An 18,093-nucleotide genomic window follows, 5' to 3' on the forward strand; every position below is an offset into this window, starting at 1 on the left:
AATGGGCAGTGACATGTGGTAGCAATCCTTGCAGCCTGGAGCAGCTGATAGCTGGTATTCCAGGAGGCAGATCCAACTAACAATCAGTTGCTCATGCTAAATCAGAGTATGCTGATGCTGACCAGGCTGTTTGCTGTAAGGAGGCAAACTACTGGGAGGCAGAGACATTTTTTTTTTCTTATTTTCCTTCCCAAAATTTAGGTGCGTTTCATAGTCCGGAGCATCTTATAGTCTGAAAAATACAGTTCTATGAAAATTATATACATATGGATACAAATTACATGAAGCAGGAAAAATACATGATTTGGAAAATGAAAGCAGCAAGTAGAGAGGAAGTTTTAAGACCCTTCCATATTCACTGTTTCCTCATATATCTTTCTTCCATAAGCACAGCAAAGAACAGCTATCAAAGTCTCTATATAGTTCTTGTTCCAAAACTAGATATAAAAATTAAGATGTAATTTACAAAAGAGAAAAAATAATTAAGCGCTGTAGAGTGAAATCAACCAATACGGGAATGAAAAAAACCTTCTGAATATGAATGTTGGCTTTGCAAATGCTAGAGATTATTACACTGATTTCATCCATTTTATGGAAGGAGGAATGGGACTGCTATCCAGCAATAATTTGAGCAGAAATGGAAACTGATGTTCATCAGGCATTCATTCACTATTAGATATAAACAGGAGCCCTGGGACGCAGTGATTGCAGGCAAACTCGGGCCACAGCATGGAGTTTGATCCTGACAGGGCACAAAGTTGACCTATCTTTCCGAGGTTGGTAAAATGAAACACCAGACTATTGGGGACAATATGCTAATACTGTAAACTGCCCAGAGTGCACTACGGGGCAATATATAAATCTAAATGCTATTGCAATTGCTATAACATAGCTGGTTGAAGAACCTCACAGAAGCTGTAGGACGGAAACTGATCTGGAAGATGGAAGGAAAATGAAAGGAAAATGAAGCAGGACCCTCCAAATCTTGAAAAAAATGACAGGATGGAATTACTCCATCAAAGAAGCAAAACAAAAAATAATAGCAGCTAGGATAGCATGTTCAACCATAACAAATCAGGTCACACAAATTGTGGTGGAGAGACAGGATCAACTGGGATGAAAAGAGGCTGGTTACACTAGTAATCAACTTGCATCTAAATGCTGGACTTCAAACACCTGAAGCCATGTCGCATATGTAACTTAGTTTTTTGTAATACAGTACTTCTTTATTTTAAAAAAAAACCCCAAAGAAGTCTAGTATGTCTAATCTTTGATGTCTGTCTCCAAAGGATTAGAGAAATACTAACATAATGTAACTAATCCCTGCTCAACTTTAATCCAAGACTGTCAAAAACGGGCATATAGACTTCCAAAAATGTATGCTAATTACAACTTCTAACTAGTATATGTTTTCTCAAATGAGCTTCATAATTCTTAACCAGATCTATCATTTCTTATACTTCTGTCCCTATTTTCAGACTCAATTCACTCTTCCTCTTCTATAACATTTCTCTACTTGAAACTTCCAAATCATGTTCATTAAGCATATTTCTGAATTATTTTCTGAAAATAAAAAAGGGGAAAGGATTATTTCAAATTACATCAGTGTAAGTAATTTGCTCAGTAAGCAAAATGGCAGTTTCATTTTAATCTTGGAGATGGGAACTTGGACTTTCAGAAGTTGCTTCCTAATTAAGCACACTAGAACAAAAATAATAAAGTGAAGTAGGCTGGATGAAGAACAAAAGCCTCCTTGGAAAATTCAGAGCCTCTTACCTTAAATATTTTTAAATTATTCTGTGCTTCATATAACAGGCTTCTCAAGGCGAAGTGCATTCGCTGTTTATTTCTAAAATATTAAAAAAAACCTCTGAATATTTAAAATGAAGTGTAATCAATCCATAACTAAAATAAATTTGTTAACTCTGATTTATCTAATCCACTTTCAAACACATCTTTTATTTTATTCAAACATATCTTTTATTTCTAACTCTATGACCTCATGACTGGAACTATTCTCCACTCTAATACTTAAGACAGTTCTACTTAGAAGCTCTTTGTAAGACCCATATTTTCCACACTTTTTTCCTGAAAATTGTTCCAATTATTTTTCCAACTAGCCCATTATCAGCTTCTTTCCATAACCTTAACTGTGTATATCATGCACCTCTGTATTGATTAACAGACTGAAACTTTCCATGTTTTGCGTAAAGTTGTTAAAATTCTATATAGCAGCGTAACTCTTCAAAACAAGTAGGAAAAATAACAAAAACTCAATTAAGGAAATATATTTAAAGTAAGATATATACTTTCTTACCCTGAGAATAGATCTAGCGGACAATATTTACTTAGATGTTTCCACTTTCCTTTTGCTACCTGTTGACAAATAGAACATATGACTTCCTAAATATGCATTCATTTATTTCTCGAATTTCCAGTTAATTTAATTTCCAGAACTATTCAAGCTGGGAGTTCATCAACATCTCCAGGCAATTCCACTTGTGCCTTTTGTCCTGCCCTCCCAGTTAAAAAAAGTTACAATCTCTAAAGTTCTGCTTCTTCACACTTTTCCCAACAAAAGTGTTTCCCTCCATTTACATAACAGTGTAGATTAATGTAAATAAAATGGCCTTCACAACTGAAAAGGTTTTGACAAAGAGTTTTGACTTATGTATAATAACGTTTACCATATTCAAATGAACTATTAATTCCACTCTGCTAACAAAAGCTTACAATTCATTTCAGTTGTACATTACCTTTAGATGCTGGTGCATGCAGTAACGACAAACTTTATATTTTATATCTTGTGAAACATGATTGGAAAAGGGGAGAAACCCACATTTTGGCTGCAAGAAAAAGGGCAGTTTAAAATTTAGGACATCTTCACTTTGTATTTAAAAGTAATACCAACACCAACAACCCCCATGCATTTCCAATAACGTACGGTCTTTTGGATCTTTCAGCCTTTTAGTGAACTCTTATAAAAAGCAGTACACCAACGACACACAAAGAGCAGAAATATTTATTTTACTTTTACCACAAAATGATTGATACATTCCCAGAAGTATTGCTTAATTATTTGGCATAAATCTAAAAGGTTGTAACACTTTTAACTGTTCAAATTTTCAAACATTTAAATCTGCATAAGTGCCACCCAAAAGGAAGAAGAATTTCAATGCATTTATGTCATTGAGGAGGAATACAAAATCACTAACAACCCTGTTTCAATTCTACCTCCTTTGTGAGAAATAGCCATGAGGATGGCCGTCCATCACCCTGAGGGGGGAATTATTGACCCCCTCAGAGAGGGTCGGCAACTTGGGCGTCCTCCTCGATCCACAGCTGACATTAGAGAACCATCTTTCGGCTGTGGCGAGGGGGGCATTTGCCCAGGTTCGCCTAGTGCACCAGTTGCGGCCCTACTTGGACCAGGAGTCACTGCTCACAGTCACTCATGCCCTCATCACCTCGAGGTTCGACTACTGTAACGCTCTCTACATGGGGCTACCTTTGAAGAGTGTTCGGAAACTTCAGATCGTGTAGAATGCAGCTGCGAGAGCAGTCATGGGCTTCCCTAGGTATGCCCATGTTACTCCAACACTCCGCAGTCTGCATTGGTTGCCGATCAGTTTCCGGTCACAATTCAAAGTGTTGGTTATGACCTATAAAGCCCTTCATGGCACTGGACCAGAATATGTGCGAGACAGCCTTCTGCCGCACGAATCCCAGCGGACGGTTAGGTCCCACAGAGTTGGCCTTCTCCGGATCCTGTCGACTAAACGATGTCGTCTGGCAGGACCCAGGGGAAGAGCCTTCTTTGTGGCGGCCACAACCCTCTGGAACCAGCTCCCCCCTGAGATTAGGATTGCCCCCACCCTCCTTGCCTTTCGTAAACTCCTTAAAACCCACCTCTGCCGTCAGGCATGGGGGAACTGAGACATCTCCCCCTGCCTATGTAGTTTTATGTATGGTATGTTTGTGTGTATGATTTTTAAATAATGGGGTTTTTAGACTTTTAATGTTAGATTAGATTAGATTAGATTTATTGGATTTATATGCCGCCCCTCTCCGCAGACTCGGGGCGGCTCACAACAATGGCAAAAACAGCACATAGTGACAAATCTAATATTTACCAATCTAATTACAGTTTTAGGTTAAAAAATTCATAAAAGCAACCCCAATATATATAAAAAACAAGCACACAATTAATCATACACCAAAACAACATGGGCAAGGGGGAGATGTTTCAATTCCCCCATGCCTGACGGCAGAGGTGGGTTTTAAGGAGTTTACGAAAGGCAAGGAGGGTGGGGGCAATCCTAATCTCAGGAGGGAGCTGGTTCCAGAGGGTCGGAGCCACCACAGAGGAGGCTCTTCCCCTGGGTCCCGGAGAAGGCCAACTCTGTGGGACCTAACCAGTCGCTGGGATTCGTGCGGCAGAAGGCGGTCCCGGAGATATTCTGGTCCGGTGCCATGAAGGGCTTTATAGGTCATAACCGACACTTTGAATTGTGACCGGAAACTGATCGGCAACCAATGCAGACTGCGGAGTGTTGGAGTAATATGGGCATACTTACAGTTACAGTAGTCGAGCCTCGAGGTGATGAGGGCATGAGTGACTACTGTAACTTGTTATTTTAGACTTTTAATATTAGATTTGTTACTGTATATTGTTTTATCACTGTTGTGAGCCGCCCCAAGTCTGCGGAGAGGGGCGGCATACAAATCTAATAAATAATAATAATAATAATAATAATAATAATAATAATAATAATAATAATAATACAAAATGGCCTATATAATAGTTCTATTTTAAATAATTAATGCCCGGTTAAAATGGGCTTTTAAAACTTTCTACAATTTGAAATAACTTGCAAAATGCCATTTCATCTTTTATAGTTACAGTACTTCCTCTTATGGAAACAATACATTGAAATTATGTTTCAACATTGTTTAACATTTCATTCATTCAAGTAATACAATTAAGTAATTCAATTAAAGTGGTATAAAAGCAACAATCTAATCACAAAGTATTAATTGTATCATATTCTTGATGTACTCACCTTAATTTCTATACAAATTTTAGGACGATGTTCAACAAAATGCATCCTGGTGAGATTAGGAAGGCACAAAGCATAACCACTAAGAGCATCCATCTCTTTATCACAACGTGATTCTAAAGAAAAAGGAAAACTGCTTACTCCCATGTTTAATATTCCAACTTTTTGACTATCACAAATAAACACACAGCCATCAATTACTCCCTCGTGTAGTTAATTTCAATGGGTCTTGGACCTTCCATTTCTAGTAACAGAATTCTTTTTTAATTCTTCTTTCTATGATCAGTCAAATCCCTACAAGGAATCAGGCTCAAACTATGAATATGCAGGCATCATGATACCATACATCTATATCAAATGAAAGCATATTAACTGAGAAAGATTTTTAGAAAACATGACAAACATAATTTTTGATGGTTTTAAAATAGCTAAACAACAATAAGCCATTGGCATTTCAATATTTTTTTATTTGATTTTAAAAAATCTTCTGAAGTTAATAGTGTCATTACTGGGAAACCCACAATGAAATCTCTACAAATTACCAAATAAGCAGAGAACTCTTTCAAGGAAGGAAGGGTGGAATACAAACACAGAACCTACTATTGTGCTCTAACACACATAAACTTTTCCATGCTATTCAATAGAGGAGACTAATAACTTTGTTATTACCTTCCCCAAACTGCTAAAACAAATTTCAATCAAATGCATTTCTAAATTTAATGCTCTTTGCATTTTATCCAAAGCATGTTATTACATTTTTAAATGCATGTCTGAAATGTTTCCTGAAAGCAATGGGAGAATGGACTGTGAAGATGATATAACTTATTTGTTTGATTGACATAAATTTAAATACTTTTATAAACAAAACTATAACCCCTTTATGGACTTTTTATTGAAAATGGGAAAACAATGAGAGTAATTTTTGGATCTGTAAATTAAAAGGGGCTGAAAAAGAGAAACAAGGGATCTTTACATAATCTTAGAAAGAGAGGATAATATGTTGCAATGAAGATCGGAAGTCACTTCTTTAATTTTCTTTTGGTTTTATTTCTTCTTTATCTGTATTGCTTTTTACTTTTTTTTTTCTTCCATCTTTCCCAGTTAATTTTTTATTCATATTTATCTTTTATTCATGTAAAAATGTTCAATAAAAATTGTAAGTACTCTTCATGGAAAACTAATTGGATATGGTTTTGTTCAATTATACAAGTGTTCCAGCATTTATGTAGCAATTGTGCTGAAAAATTATCTGAAGTAATTATTTGAAAAATGCAAGACCTTAAAATTTACTTTGGATTTGGAATCATGATATGAATCTTGGTTGCATTGGAGACAAGCTTACATGTCAAAAAGATATGAATTAGCAACCTGCTTCAAAAGTAAATACTATATTTTTCATCCCTAAAAGAGGCTGAAAATTTGGCTGCATCTTATATTCTGAATGTAGCTTTTCCAAAGCTTTTCCCCCAGCCCTAACGAGGTGCTAATGATTATTCCCAGTTCTTGCTGGCTTGCATGATTTTTCATTGCTACTCTCTCCAAAGAAGGCTTTTTTCCAGCCCCAAGTCTTTGGAGGCTTTTTTTTCATTACTACTTACTCGAAATAATATTTTTAAAGTCCTAACCAGGAGATAAAATAATGTGCTGAAGCTGACCGGACTGAGGACGCTAACTGGATGAATACCTGGTAGGCAGATTTTTTCCCCCTTATTTTCCTCCCAAAAACTAAAGTGCATCTTATATTCTGAAAAATACAATAAGTATCTTCTAATCAATTTTGGGTGATTTGTAAAAATTTAAATTATTAATCAATGCAAGTCTGATTATGGAATGGAAGGTCTGGGATGGAAGACCAGGGAATCCTACATTTATAGGCAAGCAACGGGGGTTGGGGGTGTCAGAAAGAAGGCAGTGGTAGGTCACTTCCATATTGATACCAAACAATCAATATGGACATGTTTATTTAATCACAAAAAAACAAAGTCAGTCAGGAGTCTTTGGTTTATACTATGTTGGAGAAAGGTGTCTGCTTAAAAAATAATTTATGCCACACATAATGTCAAATATGCAATATATTAAATGTAAGAAATGTTAATTTTTCATCCAAGAAATATAATAGGTACAAACAATTGATACCCCATTAACTAAAGAAATTTTGACTCAACTTTGTGGAAAATATTTAAGAGATGTGCTTCCTGTTGCAGCAAAGCCTGTGTGGGATTTTTATTATTATTTTGCAAACAAATACAAGTAGGACCAGCTTTAGCATCAAACAATATACCATTATATTGCTACAGTTTTCTCTTTTAAAAGGGCAAGTTATTCTGAGAGAGGTCATGTACTATTTACGCATTTGATGGCCTAATCTGCTTTTATTGAATAACTTTCCATAGATACCACCTAAAAACTCTAAAAGAATAAAGGCTTTTATGTTTGAGGGATCTGTAAGTATATATTCACAATTAAAACCTTAATGGAGTATTTGTGTCCAAGTTAATTAGGTGTTCAACATTTAATAACAATGGAAAATCCAATTCCAACATGAAATGAGAGACAGCAGGGGAAAAGAGAAGCCAATGTATACAAGTATCTAGACAAGGGTGTGTATGTGTGTAAGTCTTCGGAGAGGGGCAGCATACAAATCTAATAAATAAATAAATACATACATACATACTAAAAGATCAAGCTACACAAAAATTTTCAAGAACTGTCAAGAACATGCTTGGCAGTTAATAAGGCATTATATGGGCAAATTCCCAAAATTTAGCTTGAAAACAAAGGCTAAATTTGGCATAATTCAACTTGTGTGTTGAATTAAAATTACACTACATATAATTTACCTTATTGTTCCACACAACACATTAAGTAAAGTTTGTTAGCAATTTCTGGAGGGATTCAAGAACTGAGTTTCAGAAGACAATATAGAGTTCTGGAATCCTCGTTTGTTTCACTCTACTGTAGGAAAAGATTACAGTCCTTGACTTATGACCACAATTGAAACTACAATTTCCATCGCTAATCAAGCTGATTTTTAAGTGCATCATGTCACCTCGAGGTTCAACTACTGCAATGCTTTCTACATGGGGCTACCTTTGAAAAGTGTTCAGAAACTACAAATTGTGCAGAATGCAGCCACGCAAGCAGTCATGGGACTACCCAGACATGTCCATATCTCTCCAACACCCCGCGATTTGCATTGGCTGCCAATTGGTTTCCGGACTCCATTCAAAGTGTTAGTTATGACCTATCAAGCCCCTTATGGCATGGGACCAGATTACCTATAGGACCGCCTCCTGCCGCACAAATTCCAGCGACCCGTTAGGTCCCACAGAGTCGGCCTTCTACAGGTCCTGTCAATTAGACAAAGTCACTTGGTGGGACCATGGGGAAGGGCCTTCTCTGCAGGGGGCCCGGCCCTCTGGAATCAGCTCCCCCCAGAGATTCGTATTGCCCCTACCCTCCTCGCCTTTTGAAAGAGTCTAAAGACTCACCTATGCCCTCAAACTTGGGGTTATTAGACTCTGCGCCCTGGTCAGTGAATGTATAATGAGTTTGTATGAATGGATATGTGTGTATTTTAATAGGGTTTTTTTAGTTTTCAAATGTAACTTTTTTTGAAATTTAACTTTTAATTCAAATTAACTGTATCTCAATGTGTACTATCTTTTTTATATGTTGTGAGCCGCCCCGAGTCCTTGGAGGGGGCAGCATATAAATCTAATAAATAATAATAATAAAATAATAATAGTGTCCAATTTTCTGACCATTTCTGCTATGATTATTAAGCTGATTAATGCAGTTGTTAAGTGGATTACATGCCAATTGTCAAACATCCAAATTTTGATCACCTGACCTTGAGGATATTGCAATGGTGATTAACTGCCATCTGCAGTAGTTAAGTCACTTCTTTCAGTGCCAATGTAATTTTGAAAAGTTGCTAAAAGAATGGTTTAAAGTGAGGACTACCAGTACTGAGGCCAACTCCCATGTTTATTCTAATAACTGAACAATTAATTCCACAAGCAAGAACTGTTTGTCCCATCTGTTTTACACCATTAAAACACAAGATAAAACTCATGTGGTTATAATCTACATAAAGCTAATTTTCTTATTCTTATTTAGTGGTAATAATAATCCTTGTATGGAAGATTTCAAGGGAATAACAGGGCAATAAATGAGATTGGGAAATGGGAGAGAAAAACCTAGAAGACAAGGACAAACCACATTTCTGTACTTTTTTAAAAAGAAAACTGAATCAACTTACAAATGAGTTGAGATTTATTTATTGATTGGATTTATATTTATATTATATTTCAGAAAATATTGTTTCAACTCTATGTTCAAACAGCTGTACCATTATTTTCATTTCTTACCTGGCCTCTCTGCCTGAATCTTTAAGCAAAGTTGTTTCACAAAGTCCAAAGACAGCGGGACAACTTCCTAAAAGATTTAAAATATGGTTAAATGTTTTTATTATACTGATGGTAATTCCTCTTGCTATATGTAAGATGAATAATACAGGTAGCCCACATTTAGCAACTGACTTGGATAATGATTGTTCACAAATACAATGGTAATAACATGTAGTAAGCAGTGGTATAAAATCACCTTACAAACAATTGTTTGTTTGTTTGATTTTTATGCCGCCCTTCTCCTTAGACTCAGGGCAGCTTACAACATGTTAGCAATAGCACTTTTTCACAGAGCCAGCATATTGCCCCCACAATCCGGGTCCTCATTTTACCCACCTGGGAAGGATGGAAGGCTGAGTCAACCTTGAGCCAGTGATGAGATTTGAACCACTGACCTACAGATCTACAGCCAGCTTCAGTGGCCTGCAGTACAGCACTCTACCTGCACTTACGCCCAAATTTTTGCACCTGACAGTAAAGACCGAGAATAACCCTAGCATTGCTGCATGACAGCACTTGAAATGACACAACAGCAACCAGCAATCTTCTCTCTCTCACTCCCCCCTCCCTCTCTCTCTCTTTCATGTGGTTTGCTTAGTGACAATATCACTAAGTAATCATTTTGCCAGAATCAACAAAGTTATTCTTTATATCAGTCAGTAATAATTGGAGCCGCCCTGTAAAACAATTTTAAAAACTATATAATAAATGTTTACAGGAAAAAATGCTATATATATATGCATAGCAAGGACCCAAGATTTTCAAATAAAGTTAATTGCTTAGTAAACATGCCTTGAGGGACCTTGGGTGAAAAGGTGAGAGGGAAGGGGAGAATACTGCCTTAAAGTTCAACGTTCATTTCAATTCATTTCAATAGTCAGCTCTGAATAATAATGTTTGCCCAAAGTCTCCGTAGAAAAGGGATACAAAAACCCCTTCAATTACATAATATTCTTAATAATATTTACTACCTTTGGGAATAGTTCCTGATTCCAATGCTTCTTGTACACTAAACATTATTGTAACAGTTTCCCGACCCTCATTACTAAAACTTTATGTGGTTACAATTTCAAAATCAATCAAAATTTGAAAACTTTTAGCTCAAGTTTATCAGTCAAGAGCAAGCACTCTCTAAATACAAATCATCAGAACTCAACTTTCCAATTAAAGGTCAAAACTAGAGAAGATGTCCCCCAATTCCACTCCCTCTCCTGGCAGTGGCATAGCAAGGTGCCTTTGTAAAGAAATGTGAACTTTAAATACATTTTCTGTACTGTATTTGCTTCCTTTTTTATAATATTTAATAAACAGCCTTTTTTGAAGGAGGATTGAAATCAACTTTACAATACCTTCCAGAATATGTTTATATGTTGAATAGGATTGATTTTGTAATCTGATGTCAGTAATGAATTAGAAAAAAAATAAAATAAAGACAGATAAAGAAATGTGGGAGATTGACTAAGCAAAGTGGTAATCAAATGTGACACCATGTTTAGTGATGGCAATCTAGAGCCGTTCCAGTTGCCTTGTAATCCCAAAAGGTGCAGGTCATTAAACAGAAATTGTCGGGAGTCCTGAGTAAAGGAACATGGAGATACCACAAGATTGCCAAGGGAGGGCCTAAGAAGACTGGCATAGGCTGTGCTTAAATCATAGGAGGATGGTGCAGGCTGTGTAATTGTGAGCCAGGCACATAAACATCCAGATTGCAATCACATCACCATAGGAGTGCTGCCATACAACCGGTCGCATGTCCACTTTTTTCAGTATCACTGTAACTTTGAACAGTTTATTTATTGTTTATTTATTTATTTATTTATTGGATTTGTATGCTGCCCCTCTCTGCAGACTCGGGGCGGCTAACAACAGCAGTAAAACAGTACATAACAAAATCTGAATGAATGGACATAAGGCAAGGAACACCTGTCCTACATTTTAATGTTCTAAAAGCATTTGCTTTAATTCTATAGATTTTTTAAAATTTTACTTATATTGGATTAGTAGCTTCAAATGCATGTCTTGGTAGAAGGTACAATATAAATAAATATTAAGATAATGAGGGGAATATACTGTATAAGGTAAGCCTGCATTTTTGTTCTTTGAATTCTGTTCTTATCAATTACATGGCTGAGATTTTTTTTAAATTTATATTTGATTAATACTCAATTTACATCTTACACCTTTTCATGTGGAAGTAGGATACAAGTAATATTTTTATTCACAAATGTTTTACCTAATCATTTCATGACTCACAATCTCAATATTACCTTCGGGACTACCCTCGGGTCCATCTTCTGCCTCATGTATCCCAGCGGCCGGTTAGGTGCCACAGAGTCCGCCTTCTCCAGGTCCCGTCGGTTAGACAATGGCGTCTGGTGGGACCTAGGGAAAGAGCTTTCTCTGTGGCGGCCCCGGCCCTCTGGAATGAACTCCCCCTGGAGATACGTAACGCCTCTTCCCTCCTTGTCTTTCATAAAGCTCTGAAGACCTACCTCTACCAGCGGGTATGGGGGCCAAGAGTGATTAGATTGCCTCTGGCCGATATTATCAATGATTGAATTCAATGAATGTGTATGTCTGTATATGGGGCTCTTAATACTTTTATCAATTTGTATCATTCTTTTAAAGTAAATTAGATAGATTTCTTTTACATATTGTTGCATTTATAATATTGTATGCCACCCTGAGTCATTTTGAGAAGGACGGCATAGAAATCTAATAAATAAATAAATAAAATATTTTTAAAATGTCTACCATATACAATTTCTACCCCATTCCTTAAAAAGTGGTAATTGTAAATGATCAATGGCAGAATCATGGAAAGCCACATTCAAGCACTTCTCCTCTTGCTACTGTATGAAACTTAGGGCAAGAAAACATTTCAAGAAAAATATTCTGCTTATTTAGAAAGTATTATAAAATAAAAATTACCCCATGATGAACATATTTCTCCCCAAAAAAGTGCTTCATGACGTGTTTGCCAAAATACACAATGTTCTGAAGATGATGATAGATTTCCTCTGGCGTCTAAAAAAGCAAGCATAAAAAATTAGTAACAGGTAGAAATTCTAACTACTCTGGATCACATAATTGTCAATTTCAAATGTGTGCAGAGAACACAACTCCTTGTATTAATTGTCAAACCAAATACAAAATTTATATCAAATTGCCTTTCCTTATCAGCAAAGGAGAAAATATTTATTTTTAATATCATTCAAACCTTTAGATATTGTATTTCTCTGGAACATACATATTTTAGATGCACATAATCAACACACTGCAATTACTATTTGCCTATCAAATAATTCAGTGCAAGAGAGACCATTTTCTGATAAACTGGGTGTACAACTTATAAATCCTTTTAAAATGTATAGTATATGTGTAGCAATTTGGTAACAATGGCAACCAAAGGAAAAAAAGGTATTACTGATTCATAGAATAAATGAATAAGAAATGGGAAAAACTAAGATATAAAAATATTAGTTAAGTTTTATTGAAAATGCAAACTTAATCCGCAGCTTTTCTCCGTCATTTATAAACAGCTGTGTATCCGTAAGTCAGCATTATGATTTAATGAGCACTCTTTAAATCCTTTTAAATTAATTCCTGAAGGATGTCTTTAACATCTTAATAATATCAGCTCTAAATCAGAAACATATTAAACAAAGAATATGTTTTGTTTCATGCATGGAGGACTATGGTTAGGTGGTCTAGCTGGACCATTCCAAGCGAGGTCATTGTCCAGCTGAAGTGGAACCTGTTACATTTGCACTGTTGGCCAAGACAAATCCAGAAGCCAGTTACCAGGAGAAAAGGAAAGGCTACTACATCTCACCCTTCTTTAATAATTTCTTCTGCAAGGTAGACCTGTGCAACTGCCCCTCACTGAATTGTTCTACTCCCTTCTTTCTCTTTGCTGTACATCACTGTTGCCATGAAATGCTTGAAATCAAATGCACCATATCCATCTTGCTGTCCACTTCATACCTGGTATTTCCACACCTTCTTTTCTTTTGCCTCTCCTTATTTACATATTGCTGGCACAGCCACTATTGCTGTATTTATCCATCCTACTCACCTATTCTTCCCTCTATTTTCCCATGCCTTTCTTTTGTCCACCTAGGTATTGTATACTGTATAAATCAAATATCTTTTTTTCTTATTGTCCTTATTTCAGAATACCAGTATCTGTAACATGTATGCTCTATGGCCATGTCCATATGAAAGTTTCTTCCTGGACTTTAATTGCCCAGAATTGCCTGGTCTGTGTATGGCTCAATCCTTGCATGGAACATTTTAAATAATTTGGTTCTGAATATAACTACATTGAATGTCTATGTCTGCCTAAAAATTGAATTCAGCCCTTTGTAAGATATATAAGAGTTAGAGACTAGCTTCTGGCTCCAGAAATCCTTTCCTATAAAAAAGTTTTATCTACAGTACTTTATTCTTTAGCAAAATAACAGCTAATCGTCTTATAAAAATAAACTCTTCAATCTGGGTAACTATCAGGCCTTGCTTCTGGAAATTTATGTAAACTCAGACATTATGAAATAGATCAAGATATAAGAGTCAAGGTGATCAAAATCTGTCTCTAGAATAAGAGTAGCATGGTAGGTAAAGCAAAAGGATAATGCAATATAAGAGGAAACAAAAATAAAGCAATTCCTCTGAAAGGGCAATCCTCCCAGAATGAAAATGTTATATTTATTTGACAGAGAACATGTTAATTAAGCAAGCAGTACATGAAATAATGTCTCAGAAGATGCAACATTTCAGTAGACTTGCCTGGACTCAGAAACGAAGCGTGACTGGCCCTAATTACTACAGTATTTCAAGGGAGGATCTCAAGGGAATACCAGGTTGAAGACATTATGGAAATTTTTCATAAATGAAGACAATGCCAACCAGTTTCATATTGCTTCCAAAAAAGCAACATGGATATGTCCATGAAATCACAAGAAAATCAATCCAAAAGAGATTCTACTTAAATAAATAATACTTTCAGAATCTTCCTTAGGCAACTCTACTGAAATGATTAATTAAATGAATGTAAATTATATTACATAACTAATAATTCAAACATGGTTTTATACAGGTTTTATAAGAAAGCTTTATATCTTGTAAACCTTATAAATATAAATATGTTTTGATTTTATGGACCAAAGTCAATGTCATACTAGGAAGCTTTTGTGTGTTTAGGTAAAATGTGGATAAGTAACATTTCTGAAGCTCAATGAAAAAATAATTGCTTCATTTTACTTAAGAAGTTAGACTAAAAATTCAGCAAGTACTCAAAATCTACTAAATCTTAATCAAAAGGATCGTCATTATTCTGAAGTGACAAATAAACTGAACAAAAAATAAAAATACAATATTTTTTATTACTCAATATTGTGAATACTCCAAAAAGAATATCTGTTCTGCACTTTTTAATGATGTTTCAACATTGGGAGCTTTATACTGCTTCTATCAGCTTAAATCACATTTACAAATATCTCAGTTCCAAACTATATTTACAGAGTCTAGTAGGATGCCCTTTAACAAAACATTTGCAATTAGCACAGTAAGGGCGGCAGCAATTATCATTAGAAACAGAGAGTCTGTTCTTTTCTGAAATGTTTGTAAGAGGAAAGTCAGCCTCATATTTGTACCAATCTATGCCTACAGAAACAATAGCATCCACCAAGACAAATAGTACATTCATCAGTATTCAGCGTTTCACTGAAAACACTGTCAATCCACCTCTTCTGGAAAGTTACAGTTTGTCCAAGGCAACTGTGTGCTTAGATAAATCTAGTACCTGTAGCGCTTCATGCCACAGAAGATCTCTCCTATCAAAAAAAATAGCAAAATAAACACAAATTTGAAATATTGGTTTCAATATGGTTTCATATGGTTTTCAGAAATTAAGATCAAATTAAATCCTTTTACCTAATTTTATCTACAAAATAATGGTGCCAATTATTTTTGAGTTTTTGAATTAACTAAAAATTTGAATTAGCATGAAGGAAATCCAAAAGACAAACTAGTCCAGGAGCAAAATCTAAATATCTTAGTTTCTTAAGATATCACTGCCATGGATATTTGGATAGGAAAACTAAGAGCATTTCCCCACTTGCACTTAAGCCAGGACTGTACAAACATGACCTTGCAACCCCTTTTTTTCCTTTTTCTTTTTGCACTATTCTCAAGACAATTTCTTTTTTCAATACTGGTCTCCACAAATGCTAATTTTATTTTATTTTATAATCTTAACATAAAATGATGAATTTTTAAAGTCCCTTTTGAACTTTATTATTGGTTTGGAACATGCACGAAGAATCAAATATATGACAGAATGAACTTTGAAACAGAGCTATTAAACAGAATTCTAGATTGGTAAACTGTAGCCATCTCATTTCTTCCTTGCCCATGAGTTATAGAGGGCAAAATCCAACTTCAAATGAGCAAGATTCTCAATGGATTATTTTCCCCTCTCTTCTTCTTTCTATAGTTTCTATTTTTTGTACTGTTCTCATGTTATAAATTTAAGTACTTAGCAATCATCCTAAATTTTAGGTTTTGTGCTTACCTGCATATTTAGTCATTTTTTCTTACAACATTAATAATTACAATTGCAATATATTTAATATATAGCTAAGAATTCAAAGGAAATCGTGGAGGCGTTTTATAACTGTTCAAGACACAATTATTTACACTGCTCTGGTAATTTACAAATCTGCATATATTGGGCATAATCTATATGAGAGAAAAAGTAATATCTTGTGTATGCCATTGTAAGCAAAAACATAATGGAAATATATCTGAACTTGAACATTTACATTTTTAGTATTCAACATTTTTAATCCTAGTCTATTTGATTATGTTTAATCAAGAGTCTGACCTGGTTCTTTGCCCAGAACCTTGCTTAATGTCACTGATACCTTCTTATCTTCTTTTGTTCCCAACTGGGTTTGTTGTTTCATCTTTTTTGTTTTGTATTATTTTTCTTGATTTAATAGGTTTCAAACAATTAATAAACCACCCAGAGTCCCTGGGAGTCTGGAAGCATTTTATCATTATGGTCACAAGGGCAGACATTTATGGTGAATTTGACATTTTTGTCTACCTATCAAGTCTTTCCCACTGGAACTGGGTTAGGCAGACATTGCTGATTAATAATATAGGTCATAAGATATAAGCTGTTCCAAGTAAAGCTGCCCTTGCATTAGACTGATGGTGATTTTATTAACCAGATAAGTAATTGCTCAGAATCAGATCAATAAGGCCAGCACTAAGTGTTGGAGTTCCTGCACATCTGATAAGTGGGTTACAGGACTTAAGACTGGGAACTGAACAACCAAGATCAGCAGCTGCAGGACTATACAAAGAATGAAAAGAAATAACTGTTTTGAAGATTGTTCCAAACAACAGCTAGCCAAAAGTTTTTTCCCCCTTCAATTCAATCATGTCGTATTTTCAGAGACTGCCCAAGCAAGTCCATGCAGTTTGCTTGGCAAGGTTTTTCCTCCTTCCTGAGAGAAAGTGACTGGCTCAAGGTCACCCATCTGGCTTTATGCCTAAGAGCCTTCTGGTTTCTATCCTGATCTCTTAACCACCACACCAAAGTGACTCTCCCTGCACAAATATAAACAATGCCAATATTGTAATATAAAAGATAAGCACCAACTCATTTCAAGAATCAAAAAAACTGGCACACAGCATAATTGCAATTATAACTGAAGAACCTGGATGCAAAATCAATCAACAAGAAATAAATCAAATGGTGCATTAGCAAAATGGAAGGTTAGATTGAAAAATAAGATCAAAATGAGATAAGATCAGGTTCAAGCATGTTAAAACTGATGGAAGAAAAGAAACTCTAGAATAAGATCAATGCCTAATCAAGAAATATGACGTAGAGCAGAATTAATTTTCCCAAGGAGCCACATGAGAAACTGGAACTATAGCGGAGGGACAATGATGCCCTGCTGCCTCCCCACTGATGCTGCATCAATGCTCCCTCCCTCCATTGATACCATCCTGTTCCCAATGCGGCTGACAACCCTGCCCTTCAATGTTGATGCCAATGCTGCAAGCAAGATGTGCATTTTCCCTGGGCCTGATCTAGGAACAAAAGCAGAAAAGCACTAGAAATAATAAAGCAGTAAATAATAGCCATTGCCAAGAAAATCAGTCGATGCAAAGCTGGAATTGCATATTACAGGCAGAATATCCAATTCAGTTGAATCAAAAACATTTCTACCAATCCATCAATACAGAATGCCGTTATTTGTAATCAGTATATGCAATCTTCTTGCAACAGCTAACTATGCTTTCCACTGCTTCTTCAGCTGCTTACAGAGGCAACATTTGCTGTCTGTTGCTGTCTTTCCAATTCTGGCTTTATATGCATTTGTTTTTAATGTTTGATCTTCTGCACAGAGAATTAGCCTCTCTATCTCTTTCTTCAATTTTCCGGCTCTTAGCCATCCCCAGATCTTGTTATTATCCTGAACAGTAACTATTCTTTATTGTAATTATCTGCTTTGCCTACTAATTATTTAATGCGCTGCCATGTAATACTTTGCCTTGTCACAGGTTTTTTTCCCCCTCTTCTTCTTTCGATCTTTTTTATA

General features: G+C 35.6%; 1 protein-coding gene across 1 annotated transcript in view; it reads right to left on the bottom strand.

Annotated features, from left to right (window-relative positions):
- IPPK (inositol-pentakisphosphate 2-kinase) overlaps positions 1–18,093 on the bottom strand; it is a 37,658-nt gene that overhangs the window by 14,312 nt on the left and 5,253 nt on the right. Inside the window, exons 3-8 of the mRNA XM_070738610.1 lie at positions 12,404–12,499; positions 9,434–9,500; positions 5,064–5,176; positions 2,757–2,846; positions 2,318–2,376; positions 1,777–1,849 (exon numbers count right to left, since the gene is read on the bottom strand). Coding sequence (XP_070594711.1) covers positions 1,777–1,849; positions 2,318–2,376; positions 2,757–2,846; positions 5,064–5,176; positions 9,434–9,500; positions 12,404–12,499 — 498 coding nt within the window. The remainder of the gene's footprint in view (positions 1–1,776; positions 1,850–2,317; positions 2,377–2,756; positions 2,847–5,063; positions 5,177–9,433; positions 9,501–12,403; positions 12,500–18,093) is intronic.

The sequence above is a fragment of the Erythrolamprus reginae genome, chromosome 2, assembly GCF_031021105.1.
Source record: "Erythrolamprus reginae isolate rEryReg1 chromosome 2, rEryReg1.hap1, whole genome shotgun sequence".
NCBI lineage: Eukaryota > Metazoa > Chordata > Lepidosauria > Squamata > Dipsadidae > Erythrolamprus > Erythrolamprus reginae.